The sequence below is a fragment of the Seriola dumerili genome, unplaced genomic scaffold, assembly GCF_002260705.1.
Source record: "Seriola dumerili isolate Sdu_G_001 unplaced genomic scaffold, Sdu_1.0 BDQW01000533.1, whole genome shotgun sequence".
NCBI lineage: Eukaryota > Metazoa > Chordata > Actinopteri > Carangiformes > Carangidae > Seriola > Seriola dumerili.
Window position 1 is genome coordinate 2,791,637 of NW_019174788.1, and position 20,099 is coordinate 2,811,735.

The 20,099-nt window shown below is 37.8% G+C and overlaps 1 protein-coding gene and 1 long non-coding RNA gene across 3 annotated transcripts; both read right to left on the reverse strand.

Moving 5' to 3' along the window:
• Positions 1 to 651: 651 nt before the first annotated feature.
• LOC111235793 (sialic acid-binding Ig-like lectin 14) lies at positions 652 to 17,546 on the reverse strand. Of its 2 annotated transcripts, XM_022764346.1 has the most exons (8): positions 16,510 to 17,538; positions 16,065 to 16,195; positions 15,226 to 15,645; positions 14,798 to 14,955; positions 3,064 to 3,226; positions 1,756 to 2,037; positions 1,351 to 1,444; positions 652 to 1,251 (listed from the first exon to the last, which is right to left on the reverse strand). In XM_022764346.1, exons 2-8 carry the CDS (start codon positions 16,108 to 16,110, stop codon positions 1,143 to 1,145), a joined length of 1,272 nt encoding a protein of 423 aa, XP_022620067.1. In that variant the 5' UTR covers positions 16,111 to 16,195; positions 16,510 to 17,538; the 3' UTR covers positions 652 to 1,142. The 2 variants fall into 2 exon arrangements, with proteins under 2 accessions (XP_022620067.1, XP_022620068.1); XM_022764347.1 differs by lacking the exon at positions 1,351 to 1,444 and having other exon boundaries at positions 1,135 to 1,251; positions 16,510 to 17,546.
• Positions 3,910 to 5,485, reverse strand: LOC111235795. Its single transcript, XR_002665697.1, has 3 exons — positions 5,446 to 5,485; positions 5,154 to 5,246; positions 3,910 to 4,042 (listed from the first exon to the last, which is right to left on the reverse strand). It is a non-coding gene; the product is annotated as an uncharacterized LOC111235795 (long non-coding RNA).
• Positions 17,547 to 20,099: the final 2,553 nt, after the last annotated feature.

The window sequence follows — 20,099 nt, forward strand, 5'->3', positions numbered from 1 at the left end:
TAAAATAAACCTTGGCATTTGGAGAAACTAACAAAGACATTGTGTTTGCAGGTTGTCTGTCTGTCCATCCATCCCACTCTTGTGACCATGATATCTTCTCTGTGTTATTCCTTCACATTTACACATTCACTCATAATCAAGGGAGAACTGATAAGAATTTGGTGGTCAAGGTCAAAGGTTAAGGTCACTGTGACCTCACAAAACAAGTTTTTGGCCGTAGCTTAAGAATTCATACACTAACCATGACACATTTAACGGAAATGTCTAATACGATAAAATGATGAAGTGAGGACATTTTTTCTGCAAAACACTGGCCATCATTCGACAATGTGGTTGTTTCCGAAATCACTCACTCATTCACTACACCCCGTGTTTTAATGGTTTATATTTTGCCATGTGTAGGTGCTGTTCTCAGCATTGCCTCATGGCATCACTATAATTCAAATGTCTCTGATAAATGTTTTCATAATTTATTGTATGCCTGCAAATTGAACACTCACAGCACAGAGTACAGACATTGTCCTAGACAGTAGAGATGTTGTGTTGTTGAAGAGCCATGTACAGCTGTTCTAAGTCTGGTTCATATCTAAACCCTCTTTTAAGAAGGTGAAGTGTTATTTACAAATAATGGAAGAAACTGTAACAAATGTATATATCATAATGGCTTTTATTGAGCCCAGCAATTACACATACTTCAAAGATTTGCTGCTTTTCAGGGAGACTACAAAGTCTTCATTCCAGATATTATCAAAGATAAATGTGCAACCACAATTTCCTCTCATACCTTGTTACAACTAAATTTAAAATCTGATGTAATTTGACTTTAAAATGCCTGTTTTAGATCTGCAAACTAAATCCCAGTTAAAATGGATGACTGTGACTGTACTGGAAATCTCTCAGGAGTGAGGATGTGTGGTGTATGAATGGAAGCAAGGTGTTGCAAAATATTGCATGCTCCACCAGCTGTGCTTGTATATTAAAAAAATAACATAAAAAGAATCATTTTTTATAATGCAAAACATAAGCTACAGTTACATTTAAATGCTATATTCATAAAACTTTACTCATGTTGAAAATATGATTTAACAGAACGGTCTGTTTACTCAAAACCCAGAGATTGGTACCACCTCCTATTACACTTGTCAGTTCAGAGGCTGGCCAATAACATCATATTCAGGTGATCTGTCTGTTTTCTGCAGTGACATATAAGTTCTGTCCTCCTGGTTTGGTTTCACCTTTTTTCTTGAGATCCTTTGGAGAGAAAGAAGAGTGGGTTATGATTAGTTGTGCAAAAGTCTCCAGATCATCAACAGAACCTCTGTAACATAAAATGAAGATGTAGTGACTCACCAAAGGAACACGAAGCAGATTATGAAGGTGACATTCACAATGAGAGACACAACAGCAATGGTCAAGAAAGGCACTACACTCAGTCCATGATGATCTGCCATGTGAGGTGACATAAGGTAGACTGTTATGTTTATGCTGTAACTTCTCTAATTTAATTATTCAGAGATATTCAGATGACAGCTGATAGTTGAGAGCCAGGGTGAAGGGTTAGGAGTGTTTGGATTTGGGTTGACTGCTTTACCTCTTTTTCCACCTACTGCAGCCAAGGAAAAAAGATTGTCTTTGTAAACTAATTATGTGATAAGAGATAGTTTCTCTATTGTCATGTTTGAAGCTCAACATCAATGACAGATCATATGTGAACGTCCTGAGCGTGTTACAGTGTGTGTGTGTGTGTGTGTTCACCTTCTTGCTTCTCTGAAGTAATGATGTTGAGGTTCATCTTTGCTTCCCCATTTTCATTGCCGCTGACACAGTCAACAACAGTGTTGCTGGGATCTTTTACAGTGAGAATGACGGTGCTGTTGACTGTGTGGTTTGTCACAGTGGTAATGACTGAGTACTCAGTGTAGTTCTTCAACAGCGGCCATTTGATGGTGGGTAAGGGAATCCCCTCAGTGATACACACACAGGTCAGGAGCTCCGACTGAACCTCACATCTAGAGTTTTTTAAGATCTTTGAAAACCCTGTAAGCACAGAAGAAGGATATCAAAATCGCAGCAAACACAAAGTAAATTAATATGAACATACATTTTCTTTCAAAGGAGACTAGTACAGTTTATTTTTCACTCCCTCTGTTTGATATGTATAATCGGTCAAAGTGGCATTTTAGTATGAAACCTCGTTTTCAGTCGCTCACCATTTGCCATGTTAACATTACTGCATTACGTGTTAATACAAACTCAAAACTTTCTGAGTGATTAGTTTGCCCTCTTTGCCCTCAGGGAGGATCACTCGTAGCCTCTCCAACAGCGCGGAGACGATCAAGTCAGCGGTTGCATTCTGGAGAGGGATGAATTAAAAAAAAACGCTCTGTGTATCTAAGCAGAAGCATTAACTAGCAGTGGGTGGAAATGTCAGTTGTCTCATGTGCCTGAAGAGCAAGATAGTCACATTTTTTTTTTAACTTCTTCCAGAATGTAATTTTTAAGGAGGTGCCTTTGAAAACTGTGACGGTCTTCAGGTGCTCCTCCAACATACTGTCTAGTGAAGCAACAAGATTTACTAAACCCCTGAAAACGCCAGGATTGTCTGATGATTCAGTCTCATTGTGACCACAAAGGGCCAGCTCAAAGCCCCCGCAGAATCTAACTAAGTCAGTTATCTTAATGAGACATGCCTGGTAATTCTCCATGTCTGCCCATGTGCACTCATGTTTCTTAATCTTCTCTGATAAGTGTTTCATATCCCAAACTCCTGTAACAATGCATGTTGTGTTAAGTATGGAAAGTAAAGTAGCATGACTGCATCCAGTTATCCATGGCTTTCTATTGTACCACTTGAGGGATAAAATGTACGTTTCGCCTTTTTCATTAGTCTGTTGTGTGATTTTTTTATGTCTGGTCGATCACATCTGTGACACAAAAAGACATGTTGCACAATTATATAGCATCACTAAATTCAAGAACACAGATGATGATGTAACATTCAACACAGTTCAGAAAACCCTCAGAAAGAGCGAATCTCAGTGAAGTACAGTATGTGCTACTCACAGGTCACATTCAGAGTCACTGTCTCCTCTGTTGCAGCGTTTCCTGTGAAGCTGACCTTACAGGTGACACTGGTGCCGTGGTGTTCAGCTGAAGCGTTAAAGGTCAAAGTTGAACTGTGTCTCTGTGTGACAGCGGTCAGACTCTCAGTCTTGAAATCAGTGATGTTTCCTGTGATGTGGGAGCCTTTCTCTCCTGCTCCTCTCCACGTCCAGGTGATTTGAGGATCAGATCCAGAGCAGAGACCAGGAGCAGTGCAGGTCAGTGTGGTCTGCTGTCCCTTTGTCAGTGGAGGAATCGTCACCTCGGGCTTCTGAGTCAGAGCTGAAGGGAGACCAGTCCATAAGTGGAATCAGGTCTTTCACTTAAATTTGGGTTCAATTAATCTGATATTTTGATAAACTCTTCAATGAGGGAACCAGTAGGAACTGGCTGCCCACAGAGGTCGACAAATGCCAAACATTACTTTATGTCCCATTAAGACTGTAAATACACCAGATATGTCAGTGCAGTTCAAAAGGCACAAAATTTCACTTTATATGTTTATTGTAGTTCTTCTTACCTTTAATAGAGACAGTTGCCCTTGGAGGGTATGTCAACCCATCTGATCTTCCATTCAGAATACCATTAACTCTGAATTGATATGATCCAGAGTCTGACTCCTTCAGGTCATTGATGATGATGCTGCAGTTCCTCTGACTCACATCAGGCTCCAACTGTGACACTCGCCCTCTAAACTCAGACTGAATTTTTATGTTGTTTTTGTTAGTGTGGAATATAACGTCTGAATCACTACATATTTGTTTAGTTGATTCACATTTGTGCCAAACTAGCTTTTGGGGGGTAAAGCTATAACTAGTAGTGAAAGAGCACGGTATCACAACACAGAGTCCGGCCTCAGCTGTTATTTCTCCTTCAGGCAGAGTGATACAGTATCCATATAGGAAGCGTAAACATTGTTGTCTTCCTCCCACTGATGCACCTGTTAATGCAACAGTAAGACAGAAACAGGATATGAGAAAATTAAAACATATTATTTTGACAATACACCATGACATTAAATAAATGATGAAGTGTTGACCAAAGAACACAATGGAATTTCAGTAATTAATATGCTTCTTTATTCATAATATATGTGGTAAATAAATGAGCAATTAACTATCTATCCTAGCGTTTCCATGTGAATAGATGTTGTGAGTAATGTGTAATATGCTGGTAAATTCAGTGTGGAAAAACTAAATACTTATAATTTGAAAGCTTGTCTGGAGGACCTTCATAAGGACATTTATTTTGGCAAATTACTGCTAACTATTTCATAAATATCTTTAATGTTGGCAACAAAACAAGATTAAAAATAAGAATTGAATACCTGTATCAGAATTGCTGCTTCTCACAGAGAAAAACAGAGTCACCCAGATGAGAACATTGACATAAGGATGTTAACTTTTAATGATACAAGAAGAGATCATTGATGAAGACAGATCCCATTCATTAAAATCTATCTACATTAATCCATTAGTTGATGTATGAGGTCGATAATGTCTCATCCAGTGTTATCAGAATCCTCTCTGATTGATGCAAAAGTTATATAATTCCTACACTGAACATCCAACTTTATTTTTTTTTTTCAAAATTCATTTAGTGAAATTAAAATTATATTTAAACCAGTCTATCCCAGATTTCCCCTGAAAATGAATAGATGTTGTGGATCATCCTAATTTTAACAATCTACAACCAACAAAAAGAGAAAAAATACTTATATGTGGAGCTTGAATTGGCAACATTAGTTTTTCAAAATATTTACAATTTAACACTTAAAGTGTTGTGAGCAGCTTCAAAAGATAAATATTGGAAGCATAACAATATTACAATTAATCTATCTCAGAGTCCCCCTGCTAATGAATAGATGTTGTGGATTGTCCTAATTCCAACTGGCTACAAACTACAGGAATAGAAAAAACACTTACATGTTGCTTCTGGATGGGCAACATTAGTTTTTCAGTGTATTTACATTTTAACATTGAATGCGTTGTCAGCAGCTTCAAAAGATAAGAATTAAATAACAAGATTACATTTAAGCTATAAACTCTTACCTGCATCAGCACTGTTGCCTCTCACAGAGACGAGCAGAGTCGCCCAGAAGAGAACCAACATCCTGATTCAAAGCTCGAGACGGTCGAAAAACTCTTCATTTCACAAACACACAAAAAAAAACAACATATAAGAAGTTCAGGTGATGAAACTGAACCAGCAACACCTGTGTGGCATTAATAAATATCCTCAGCATAAGACATCCTGGACTCCAGCGCTCTGTCTTCACCACAGTTGATAAGAATTTTCCCAAACACAGTTTCCATTAACAATTTTGAAATGATTCAGTGTTACCTCTTTCTGTCTCTTCTCTGCTCGGTGTCTCTGCTCTGAACTGACTCTACTTCTCTTCTTCCTCCTCTTGTACCTCTTCCCTCTTTGCACTACAACAAGTTTGCAGGAAGTTTCTCTAAACACTGCTGGCTGTTACTTCCTCTCTCATTAGACTACCATGTTTACAGCTAAAACGCCTATATCAACTGAAATGTATTTTTAGCATAAAAATTGTTCTTTGTTACCATCCACTCTGCCAGGTACAATGTAAATGATATGACTGATTCAGCAGCTGCTACAAGCCCAAAAACTCTACACTATGCATTAACTCTCTCTGTCTGGGATATTTTGCATTGCTGCCAACTATTCTTTTTAAGTCATAGCCATGTTTCTGTTCCTCCCGGCTACAGCTTGAGTCTTTTCACTTATGTATGTATCTGCTTTGTGTGATGGTTAGATTACTGTTATATGGTCATCCAGAGCAGTCTTTTCAAATCAGTCTATTTAAAAGTGCATTGCAAAGCAACAAAACGGGAACTCTGACCATAGAAGAAGACATGGTGTCGACTGTGATAAAATAAACAGTATCTCAACTTTGCAGGTCTGCAACTTTCAGCGCTCTGCAACTTGATTTTCATGTAGGAAATGAATCAAGCATAGATATACATAAAGTTATGCTTGCATGAGTTGATTGACATGAGCTGCTTCATTTAGACTTCACCATCAGTGGCTCATTCATCAACTGCTTGGCTACAAGCTGACTAATGATGTCCAGTCATATTAATGCAGGTGTACAAAGCAGCATTTAAAACCTGACCCTTGTCACCATTACTCAGCTGATGCTGTACCTCCCTTCACCACCCCAACCTCCTCCTTATGTGCTGCATTACTGCAGGGTTTCATGTCGACGTATGTTAAAAGTTTGTTAAGAGGGGATTGGTTCATATAACAGACTCTCTGTTGCTGCTCAGAGTCTTTGAGAGCTCACTCCAAGAGAAGCGCCTTCTCTGTACAATGCAATTGTGTTGTCGTTTGGTAATTATGGTTGGTTCCCTGAATAAAGTGTCTGTGACTGAAACGGAAACCACATTCACACGTCTAAAATAAAAAAACACAAAGTTCTCCAAAATGGTCAGCAGTACTGCTATCTGTACATTATTTGTAAAAAATGGACTAAACATGCACATGGTTGTTTAAGTAAGAGATAGGGAGTATCTCAAACCATTAACTGATATATATACTATAAGATGAATCAATATAAATACCAGCGGATCCTCTTGACTGGTCACCATCTCCACAGTCTCATCCAGATTTCCAGAGTTTGGTTTTTTTCTGAAAAATAAAAGAAGAGTAAATGTAATTAAACAAAAATTTAAATTCACTGACATTGGACTTGATAAGACCCTCTGATTATGAAGATATCTGTCAATTTAAGAATACAATTGTGAATTTCCTTTCTAAGAACATTTGCAATATGTACTCACATAATGTGACATCAACTTTTTTTCATCAGGGTGTTGTTTAGATCAATGCTCAGATGTTCAGGTGTATGAAACAGTTGAATCTAAGGATATCAACACTGAGCTGAAAGAGCACATTGTGAGTAATATACAGTGTGTTTTTTTACTCACAGATCACATTCAGAGTCACTGTCTCCTCTGTAGTCGATTTCCCTCCGAAGCTGACCTTACAGGTGACCTCTGTGTTGTTGTGTTTTGCTGAAAGGTTAAAGGTCAAAGTTGAACTGTGTTTCTGTGTGACAGCGGTCAGACTCTCAGTCTTGAAATCAGTGATGTTTCCTGTGATGTGGGAGCCTTTCTCTCCTGCTCCTCTCCACGTCCAGGTGATTTGAGGATCAGATCCAGAGCAGAGACCAGGAGCAGTGCAGGTCAGTGTGGTCTGCTGTCCCTCTGTCAGAGGAATCGTCACCTCGGGCTTCTGACTCAGAGCTGAAGGGAGAGCAAATATAAAAAGAGCATTAGGAGGAGTTAGTCGATGAGTAGAGTCAGCCTGGAGGTCGCTATTGGCTTCAAATTACATTAAAATCATATTGTTAAACATTTTGAACAGCAAATAGATCTGAGGTATGGCAGGAATGTTTTTAGGAGAAAAGCTCAGCAGTTTTCATTAAGACTATTTCTTTGTCAGGACATGGTTCCAATAAGAACTTAAGCAGCAGAGACCTTGTCTCCAGAAAGACCTGTTGCTATTATATTTTGGGCATCACAAAAATTAATATGAAAATATAAATAAAGTAATAATAATAACAATTATATTCATGCCCATTGTGTTGCAGTGGCAGCAGAAACCTCATAGTTTGATTTTCAGCAAATAACAACAAAACTTTCCAAGCCAAATGTTTTGGTGAATATTATACTGTAACTGTAACAAATAACACCTTCACTGTACATAAGGCATTTGCTGTGGCTGTTGATACCTGTAACAGTAATAGTTGCCTCAGGTCTGCATATGTAGTAAGCCTCCTCCCCTTTCCAGATACCTGAGTCGATATGATCCAGAGTCTGACTCCTTCAGATCATTGATGATGATGCTGCAGTTTTTCTGACTCATGTCAGGCTCCAACTGTGACACTCGTCTGTGACTAAACCCAGACTGAGCATTTCCGTTGTTACTGGAGTTAAATATTGGTGTGTCAGATTCACAACCTTTTTTATCAGCTGGATCACATTTTTGTACCAAATTACACTTTTGACATCAAAACCAGCAGCAACAGTGAAAGAGCACGGTATCACAACACAGAGTCCAGCCTCTGATCTTATTTCTGCTTCACTAAGGGTGATACAGTAATGAGCAATTTGGCAGCGTTGTTTTCCTCCAGAAAAGGAAGCTGTTCATGAAAAGAGGGGAAAAGAACAAGGTATTAAAAAGAAAAATAAGAGATATTTTTACACATGAAGACATTACAGATTAAGACTGTAAAAGGTATCTGCCTATACAGTTCAGCAGCATTAGGCCACTATGTCTGTTTGTTCTTAATTTGAATTTAACTTATATGTAAAAACAATCTATCTCAGAGTCCCCCTGCTAATGAATAGATGTTGTGGATTGTCCTAATTCCAACTGGCTACAAACTACAGGAATAGAAAAAACACTTACATGTTGCTTCTGGATGGGCAACATTAGTTTTTCAGTGTATTTACATTTTAACATTGAATGCGTTGTCAGCAGCTTCAAAAGATAAGAATTAAATAACAAGATTACATTTAAGCTATAAACTCTTACCTTACTCTTAGCGTTTCCATGTGAATAGATGTTGTGAGTAATGTGTAATATGCTGGTAAATTCAGTGTGGAAAAACTAAATACTTATAATTTGAAAGCTTGTCTGGAGGACCTTCATAAGGACATTTATTTTGGCAAATTACTGCTAACTATTTCATAAATATCTTTAATGTTGGCAACAAAACAAGATTAAAAATAAGAATTGAATACCTGTATCAGAATTGCTGCTTCTCACAGAGAAAAACAGAGTCACCCAGATGAGAACATTGACATAAGGATGTTAACTTTTAATGATACAAGAAGAGATCATTGATGAAGACAGATCCCATTCATTAAAATCTATCTACATTAATCCATTAGTTGATGTATGAGGTCGATAATGTCTCATCCAGTGTTATCAGAATCCTCTCTGATTGATGCAAAAGTTATATAATTCCTACACTGAACATCCAACTTTATTTTTTTTTTTCAAAATTCATTTAGTGAAATTAAAATTATATTTAAACCAGTCTATCCCAGATTTCCCCTGAAAATGAATAGATGTTGTGGATCATCCTAATTTTAACAATCTACAACCAACAAAAAGAGAAAAAATACTTATATGTGGAGCTTGAATTGGCAACATTAGTTTTTCAAAATATTTACAATTTAACACTTAAAGTGTTGTGAGCAGCTTCAAAAGATAAATATTGGAAGCATAACAATATTACAATTAATCTATCTCAGAGTCCCCCTGCTAATGAATAGATGTTGTGGATTGTCCTAATTCCAACTGGCTACAAACTACAGGAATAGAAAAAACACTTACATGTTGCTTCTGGATGGGCAACATTAGTTTTTCAGTGTATTTACATTTTAACATTGAATGCGTTGTCAGCAGCTTCAAAAGATAAGAATTAAATAACAAGATTACATTTAAGCTATAAACTCTTACCTGCATCAGCACTGTTGCCTCTCACAGAGACGAGCAGAGTCGCCCAGAAGAGAACCAACATCCTGATTCAAAGCTGGAGTCAGTCTCTGCAGAACAAATTCTTTCTTTCAGTCTCAACAAACATACAGCAAACAACGTTAAGCTGATGAAAACAACAAATTCAACCACTTTACCCAGTGGGTGCGATTACATGGAAATATTTTTTTTTACCATCTGCTCTTGCAAGGTTAAATGTTATTAATTCTACTTATTTACCACTGTTCAACAACATGTCCAACACAATGTGAATAATTTCTACTGCAACGATCTGAGCACCCCAAACTTCCCCCGCCACTGTCTGTGTTACCATGGGAAACATTTATTTTCATTGTGTTAAGGAAGAATCAATCATTTTTACAGCTTCGAGCTGAAAAATATTTATAAAATAAGTAGAATTTTACCTCTGTCTGTCTCTTCTCTCCACAGTGATCTCTGATGAGTGTCTCTCTTGCTCATCTCCTCCTTCTTTTACACTTCTGGACTCTGTGTTAAAATTGTGAAGGATGTTTCTCTGAACTGTTGTTTTGCTTTTATACCTTCTCTATGACTGATGCTGTGTGAAAATTCAAAAAAGGAAGTAGAAGTCTTGTCATTTTGAAAACCCAATAAACCAAAGAGTAGATGCCCCGAGCAGTTGGTTGTAATACAAAATACAGAGCATGCATAATATGATGTGCGTAACATGATTGGTCTGAATCACAATATAACAATATTTGCAGTGCCAGTTGAGCAATCAAATGAATTTTACCTATGAGGAAAGACAACTTGTCACTGATGAAGTGGATTAAATAGCAACAAATTCCAATCTGCATTTTTCCCTTTTTCCACTTTGCTGTGTAACTGAATAAAGGCTGAAATAACAAGAGAGCTAGCTTGCACTGCAGCTAGCTACTGCAGCTAGCTTGCACTGCAGCTAGCTAGTGCAGCTAGCTTGCACTGCAGCTTGCGTGCTGAAACAACATTCACCTAGTGCTGGCCCAAAATGAACGACCAAATAATTGCAGCTAGCTACTGCAGCTAGCTAGCTACTGCAGCTAGCTTGCACTGCAGCTAGCTAGCTACTGCAGCTAGCTTGCACTGCAGCTAGCTTGCTACTGCAGCTAGCTTGCTACTGCAGCTAGCTTGCACTGCAGCTAGCTTGCTACTGCAGCTAGCTACTGCAGCTAGCTTGCACTGCAGCTTGTGTGCTGAAACAACATTCACCTAGTGCTGGCCCAAAATGAACGACCAAATAATTTCTCCTGGTATTTTTGCCAGTTAGATAAGAATCGAGTTTGTGTATGTAGGCCTATCATATATGCCACCTTGCTGATGATGATACCAGCTCTCATACAAACTTGCTGTTTTCAACACATTTCATGCATGCTACACTGCAGCACTTAAGGGACCACTTGGGAGCAGGGCTTGTCAGGCTGTGCATGTGTCAGTCAGTCAGTACAACTTCCTGTTTTAAGTTAAAGGTGTCAGTTTCACTATACAATCAGTTACTATACAATCATTGTAGAAACTTGAACATGGAGAAGAGTCTCATTGTGTGTAACTGACAGCTTATTGGTAATAATCTCAACTACAGTCAGCATGTTCCTTCCAAGACTGAGTAATCCCTTGACTGTAAAGTTTGTGGTTTGATCCCCTGGTCATGCTTCTAACATGTCAAAGTGTCCTTGAGCAAGACATCGAACCCAAAATCGATCCAAATGAGCAGGTGATTTCCCATCCTGCTGAAGAGCCTTGTGCCATAAAAATACTGCCAGCTCAGTTTTAGTTTTGTGAGTCATGTTATTTTCTGCAACAGTTTTAAAGGGGAAATAAATAATTTATGATTTGTAAAGAGATTTGATTACAGCTCCCATAGGCTATCTCTTCTGTGTTTTCAACATGAGGTTAATATTTTATATAACACATGATGGAACTATAATGATGACAATGGACTGTAATTTGATGTTGGGGCTTGATCAACATGGCCTACAGTTTTTGTATCAGAAATGTCTTGAGAGGCGATCTAAAAGGTGAGAATGTGGGGAACCTCAATGAAAATAAAAAGAGAGAGAAAAGAGAGAGATGTAATCACCCAGTGAAGATGCTCACTGTGACAACTCAAAGTTAGTTTGTATCTTATCTGTTGCTCATACGTTTTTAACTTTCTCCATCAAGTTTTTGCTTTAAGGTTTCAGGCTAATTTGAACAAATATTTTCTCAGGGTGTGTTCATGCACCCAGGACTGGTGGGACAAATATAACACATGACACTGAAGTCTGTGGATGTCTCACTTAAAGATATTTTAGAACATTGAAATTTATATAATATAAACATCTAATGGACACTGGAGAAATTTATTCTAAGGGTAAAGAGTAATTTAACACTACAAAAATCACAGTGTCAGACCAAGTTGAAGATTAAAGAATCAGTAAAGTTTCCTCCAAAGTGCCCAACAGTTGACAGTTATAATTTTACTGAGACTCTCCCTCTAGAGGTATGAAGGTGTGTGTTGCTCAGCAAAATAATGCATATTCAGTTGACTTCCTCTGGATAAAATGAGGTTTATTAAATGTAAACAAAAGGGAAAACAGCATATTATACAATTCAGAATACAGATGACAATTGGGGAAATATTTTAAGCACTCTAGAAAGTGATATACGTACATGAAATATTATGTGTTGAAATAGGATTCAACAGATCAGTCCAATGACAGTGGCCATAAGGAGAACTGATGGGCCATAGTACAAATTGGTGGCTCAACAAGAGAAAAATAAAACATCAGAGAGAGAGAGAGAGAGAGAGAGAGAGAGTTACCACGTGGCCCGCTGTGGTGCTATGTCCCAGTCTGGCAGAAAAGTTCAGAAAAGAAGTTAAAATCAAGAAAAATCCAAATTACATCAAACAGTGCTTCCAGAAGCAGTAATTCTGCAAACAACAGGTGGGGCTGAGCAAAAGAGTGGCTTCAACACCACAGCTCCTAATATGTCCAGTATAAACAAATTAAGTGATAGGTAGAAAACAGGAAACAGGAACTTTGTCTGAGTTTATTTAGCAGGATAATGTTTGATAGCTTTGTTTCCTGCAATGCTTTCATCAGAAAATTAAATACGCTAATTAAAGGTTCTGTAAAGATCATCACTGCCACTAGATGTGGCACTAGACCACCAGCATCTCAGACCAAAACAACGTTCTCAGTCAGCAAGGTGAAAGCAGACACTAAACACAAGAAGCACAACTGAATAAAGTTACCACACCAGAGCCAACAGAAAACAAACCAGCCACAACATTAGCTCACGCTAGCATTGCTGTAATATGCTCCGCAGCAAAACTGCCAGTTAGCCAGCTAGCAATAGCAACATTTACCAAACACATTTAGAATATCAGTAACAACAAGTTATCTAATGTTAACATGCCCTCTGTAGCTGGTTGTTAATAAAAAAGTAATATTATGTAGCCATCACGTTGCTTACACATGGAGGAGAAGAAAAGCCAGTTTTGAGTCAAGCTGGAGCCCTTTAGCAGCTAGGACTATCCACTCGATCCGCTGGAAGACACTGATGGAGCTGGAAAAACTTTAAAAACTGTCTGTCTGTGCTCTCTTTTATGCTGGCAACACGCTGCCTTGCTGATACTTCCAAGCTCTATCTCTCTACATAGATTTTGCGAGGCTACTCGATTGTTGAATTTTGATTTTTTTTTTTTTTTTGACAGAAAATGTCACTAAAACTGTGACTTCATTCTCTGCTCATGGTGCCATTACTCCACTACATTTTTGCATAGAAAATAGTTGTTCGCTGCTATATGATTTCTTTAAATCTCGTTTACAGAACCTATGAAGTCCTCAAAATTATATAAATGTAATTTACGTGCAGGTATTTCTATTTTGTGTATTATTCTACAAAGCATTTAACTTCTGTTTACTGCATGGTTCTTGTAAAGTGTGACATAGGCTACATGTGATGGTGTGTCTCCAGATGGGTTTTCGTGGGCCAGTCCAAGTCCTGGGATGATTTTTATTACCACCCCCTGCATTAGCTGTGTGCACACACAGGATATGGAAATCTTTGTTGCATGCTACAAGAGCATCAACAACAAATTTCCATTGAAATCATTTTCAGTGTTATTTTCATGAAGCTGTGTGAAAGACATCCAAGAGGCACGTAAAGACTTGTCAGTGTAGAGGCTGGGCAATGACATCATACTCTGGTGATCTGTTTGTTTTCTGCAGTGACATATACGTTTTGTCCTCTTGATTTGGTTTCACCTTTGTTCTTGCATTCCTTTGGAGGGAAGAAACAGTGACCCATTATTTGTTGTCTGAAAGTCTCCAGTGCATTAAAAGAGCCTTCAAAACATAAAATATAAATGTAGAAACTTACCACAGGAACAATATGCAGATAATGCAGCAGACATTCAGACTGAGTGATATACCAGTGATGGCCCAGGGAAGAACCGTACAGGATCCATGATGTTGCACAACATCTGCTGTAAGAATTAACATAATATAACAAGTATCCTTGTCAAGGTGATGCATTTTGTCTTGACAATTAATGACCACTTGATTATAAATTATACATATAATTAACTCAATACATTTTCAAAATAGAATGTTTTATGGTATTCGTGAAATAGCTTGTGGCCTGTATTAACAAATAAAAGTAGAGGAACAAAAAAAGAAGAGAACGTGTGGCTGCTGATATTATATAAAATGATTGGACAACAGAATTTTGCAGAGTAATAACACAATATCAGTATATCATTACAATAGAATAAAGCTGATAAACAATAAAATTACACAATAATATTAAATTATCACCCTCAAGCTCAAGCTCTCAGAACTAATTTTGAAATAATTTTAAAATCAGAAACTAGAAATTAAATTAGAAAGATGTAGGATAGATCACGCTGAATGGGAAGGATAACAGGGCTCTGAGAATGTGTGAACATTTAAACCATGTGACTAATGTAACTTTTGTGAGCAAATGTTTTGCAAGGCAAAATGTAAATATGAGAGAGTAACGTGCAGTTTGTGCGAAACTCACAGGTCACATTCAGAGTCACTGTCTCCTCTGTTGTTACATTTCCTGTGAAGCTGACTTTACAGATGATTTCCATACCGTGGTGCTCAGCCAAAGGGGTAAAGGTCAAAGTTGAGGTATATCTCTGATTGGTTGTGATGTTTCCTGTGATGTGGGAGCCTTTCTCTCCTGCTCCTCTCCACGTCCAGGTGATTTGAGGATCAGATCCAGAGCAGAGACCAGGAGCAGTGCAGGTCAGTGTGGTCTGCTGTCCCTCTGTCAGAGGAGGAATCGTCACCTCGGGCTTCTGAGTCAGAGCTGAAGGGAGACCAGTCCATAAGTGGAATCAGGTGAGCAGCCTGAAGGTCATCTTTCACTTAAATTTGGGTTAAAATAATCTGATACTTTGATAAACACTTCAATGAGGGAACCAGTAGAAACTGCTGCAGTTCCTATGGCTGCCCACAGAGGTTGACATATGCCAAACATTACTTTATGTCCCATCAAGAGTATCAATACACCAAATATCAGTCAGTGCAGTTCATAGGCATAACATTCACTGTATGTATTTGTTGTAGCTCTTCATACCTTTAATAGAGACAGTTGCCCTTGGAGAGTATCTTAATCCATCTTGATTTCCATTCAGAATACCATTAACTCTGAGTTGATATGATCCAGAGTCTGACTCCTTCAGGTCATTGATGATGATGCTGCAGTTCCTCTGACTCACATCAGGCTCCAACTGTGACACTCGCCCTCTAAACTCAGACTGAATTTTTATGTTGTTTTTGTTAGTGTTGAATATAACGTCTGAATAACTACATCTTTGCTCAGTTGATACACATTTGTACCAAACTAGATTTCGGGGTATAAAGTTAGAACTAGTAGTGAAAGAGCACGGTATCACAACACAGAGTCCGGCCTCAGCTGTTATTTCTCCTTCAGGCAGAGTGATACAGAATTCAAATGGGAAGCCTGAACATTGTTGTCTTCCTCCCACTGATGCACCTGTTAATGCAACAGTAAGACAGAAACAGGGAATGAGAAAGTTAAAATATTTTGACAATACACCATGACATTAAATAAATGATAAAGAAATGTCATATAGTACATCGACTGTGTCTGAGTTATATAACTGCTGTTGTTAGAAGTGTTGACCAAAGAACACAATAGAATTTCAGTATTTAACACACTTTTATCCATAATAACTTTGGTAAAAAAAATGATTCATTTAAATAACTATTTTATCTTAGAGTTTCCAAATGAATAGATGTTGTGCGTAACGTGTAATGAGCTGGAAGATTCAGGGTGGAAGAACTAAATACTTGCAATTATAAAGGATATTTATCGTGGCAAATTATTGCTAACTATTTCATAAACATCTTTAATGTTGGCATCAAAAGAAGATTATAATAAAAGGTGAATACCTGTATCAGCATTGAAAACCAGGGTCACCCAGATGAGAACAAACATCCTGACCTGGTACTTGAGATGGTCAGTCCCTCTCTCTCCACAGGACAAACTTACAGTAAATGTGCAGGAAGTTCAGTTGATGAAACTGAAATAAAGAAAGCTCCACATTTGTCAGTCCACTTTTTAATACACATTTCTGCATATTCGTCTATTTGTGGTTACTTGAACAAGTTTGCCCACCGCGGGGTGTTGGTAATGTTTCATCATAAAGCCCTTTGTGACATCTGTTCTAGAGGTGCTATATGAAGAAACATTACTACAATACATTTTACAACAGTTCAACAGATCTGATACAACAAACACCAATAATGTTGGTTCCACAGCTGGAACATGGTAGACAGAATTATAATTTCAACATCTTCCATCACCAGCTTTTAAACAGCTTTAAAATGTGTTTACCTCTTTCTGTCTTGTTCTCCTTTCTGGTCTCTTCTCCTCACAACAAGCTCTGCGGAGTGATTTCACTGTGCTTGTTCCCTTGTTTGCGAAACGTTTCAAGGAAGTTTTCTTCACTTTACTGACTATTACTGCCCCTCTGCTCAGATTGCCACATTTTAATACAGTTATGATGTCATGGTGTTACATTATGCATCATATACAAGTTTGGGACACTGCACATTCAAAAGGAAATTGTTTTTATTTTCTTTTTCTTTTCTTTTTTTTTTGTCATTTCCACAACTAACCCCAGCCCAATGACTGTGGGGCAAAAACCTTCAGAAAAGGCAAGTATCGGTTTAAAAACAAAAATGTTGCTACCCTGAAACAATAAGTTAAGTTATAGAAATAAAAGAAATACATTAAACCAGCAGATTCTACTCAAAAAGTTGCATGCATTTATTCCATTTCTCTAATGTGAAGACTGAAAAAGCACTTCTGTTTATGCGTAATATCTCCTTCTCTTTGGCAGTGGAGCATTATCTATTTATGTGAGACCTAAACATTAAGATGATCAATAATCTGTGATGCTGAGCAAGAGCAGTGTGCAGGATATTCTTCTTTTCAAGACTGAAGCAACAAAGATGAAATGTTACAAATAATCTGTAAACTCTCTGTAGGAAGATTGTCCAAATCAACTGTAACCAGAAAATATTTTAACACTGCCAGGGAATGTGTAAATCTTTAAACAAAGTCCCACACTGTCTGTGTTGCATTGATGTCCTCACCTACAAAACAACACAGACTCCAATCCTGATTAAACTTTGCAAACCTTATGTGTGGGGGTTGGTATTTTTTGTTTGACCATGTAAAGCTGCATTTTAAGATGATGTCAATATTTTTCTATTTTGGGATTTGTGACTCTATCCTGCACAACTGTGAAAAAATCTGACAGAAATCTGTCCAAAGACAGTGAGACAGACAGACAGACAGACAGACAGACAGACAGACAGACAGACAGACAGACACCTGCCAAATTTCTCCAAACCACCTCTATGGTAGTCCTGCCACAGTAGGTGTCTCTAGGAACACATTTTGTCATGATGACACACACACACACACACACACACACACACACCCACACACACACACACACACACACACACACACCCACACACACACACACACACACACACACACACCCACACACACACACACACACACACACACACACCCACACACACACACACACACACACACACACACCCACACACACACACACACACACACACACACACAAACAGAGAGAGACTCACAAGGTGAAAACAATACCAGCCACGCGATGTTGCAGCTAGTAAAAAGAAAAGAGAAAAGAGAGAACATGAGAAACAGGCGCTTCACTGTTTGTTTTCTAACAATAATCAACTGTCTCCATTTTGTGTTGTTTTTTACTTTATTTATGTTTGCATGGAACTGAAGACAGATGATTTTGCTTGAGGTGTGAAGGAGTTGTTTAAAACAAAAGAGCAAGCACAGTACATCATTGCAGAAAATCCTACTGTCATTAACAGCGCTAATTTGCAGAGAGATTGCTAAACCCTGATCTGAATTATTGTGTCAATCATATATGTAGAAAAAAACGCTCCATAATAATAATTATGATCACCACAAAGAATAGTACATACAGATTTGCTTTACAACACACTGCCAAAAGGTTAGGTAAGACTTATTTGATATTTCTACTTTTAAAAAAAAAAGAATAAATAAAAAATAAATCCCCCCCATGAGGCATTTTGAAGACAGGAACTAATTACTGACTTTGTGCATACAGGCAATTTAAGAATGCAAGCCAGCGTACTGTATCTGAAACCCTCCAACATCAAGTCAACTGAACAATGTCTTAATAAAAGCTTAATATGATCCAAAACAGCTGGTTGACACTGGCCTTGTTTACATGCACAGAGAACTGCATTTTTAACCTGTTTTGACTTCAAGTGTTCAACGCTCAAAGACACTGGTACCAAGCTTTTTGTATTAAGAACCAAAACATTTTGTTGACCGGCTCAGGTTTTTTGTTTTGTTTTTTAATCTTTAGTATTAAATTCTGACATTTTCAGTCAAATTTATCACAGTGTCGACTGTCTGCACTCTCCATGTTTGATATATTTCAAAGATGACTTGATTCTTTCTGAAGACATTATGTTAATAAAGACATGAGATGGAAACATGCAGCCAAGTCACCAGTTACCAACAATAACTATAATGTGACTACTGAAACAGTGACAGTGGTGCCTTCTCTGAGCTGCAGGTTGAAATTATTACAATCATCACATAGAGTAAAACTGATGAGCATCTGGTAAGAGAGATGAAAGATCTTCCACTTCCAGTTTACACACTTTACATACCCCACACCACAAAGCATTATGGGTAGTTTCATGTCAGAAAAACTGTGATGTATACTTCTATCCTTATCATCTTCTTTTTTTTTTTGCCCTGTGTCAGAGGCGACATGAGGCTTCATCAACATGGTTTATTTATATGAACAGCGTAAACTTAAGGAGACCTCATGGTGTAATTTTGTTGTTTTCATTTTGCCATTGCTGCCTATGAACAGTCTCTGCCCATACAGAGCTACCACAATCTGAGGCCTTTGCTGTGTCTTCAAATCATACTGATTGTTAAACCAATTAGAAACAGCTCACAGAGACATGCCACTGCCTTGATGAACTCAATCTATAATTCTAAATGAGGCAGCCGCAGTACGATGTTGTTTCATAATAAATTTATAAAGCCTTGGTCGTAGCATGTGTATCAAAAGTAATTTCAGGCTTCATGAGGAGATGATTGCACACCTCCCACTAGATTTTACTTCCCACTCGAGCCTTCTATCAACATCAGTACATGCAGTGTAGCAATGTGTGTTGCAGAGGGGAGAATCAGTGGACAAGTTGCATATTTGATTTTCAACACAATTAAGTAAATGATGTTGGAAAGTCAAACTACAACTGTTACTTACTAGTATTTTAGAAATCAAAACTTGACTGGGTCGTTGTTTTTTCACGATTCATTTAGACAAAAAAATTATTTATCATGACTTACAATGTTAAAATAATCCATCATACAACAAACAGTAGACATCAGCTTTTCCACAACATATGTAACTGAATAGAAGTGAAAACAGATCCATTAAAAATTACAATAAATCACGACCAGTTGTCTTATTTAAAATGAGAGATCATGAGTCAGTTAAGGCTGCAGTGTGTCTATCAGCTATTTTTAAGCACTTTTGAGAAAAAAAAAAAAAGAGACAAATGTCCTGAAAGATGTGATCCAAAGTGGAAGAAGCAGAGTGGAGTGGACTGTGAAAACAGTCGTGTAATGTCCTCTGTGGCTCTGGGATAACTTTATAACGTCTAGGAAAAGAAATCCTGCGTTATCTATACCTGAGCTTGGAGACTACAAATTTATAACAGACAGCAGAGTTCAAAACTAGGCGCATGGAGTTTGAAAAACGTGGGCGTTTACCTTGCAGGGAGGTGTTTAATGAAAAGATGCTATTAGCTGCATTACGAGTAATGTAGGATCCAGCGATATTGGAGCTTAACCCCATACTG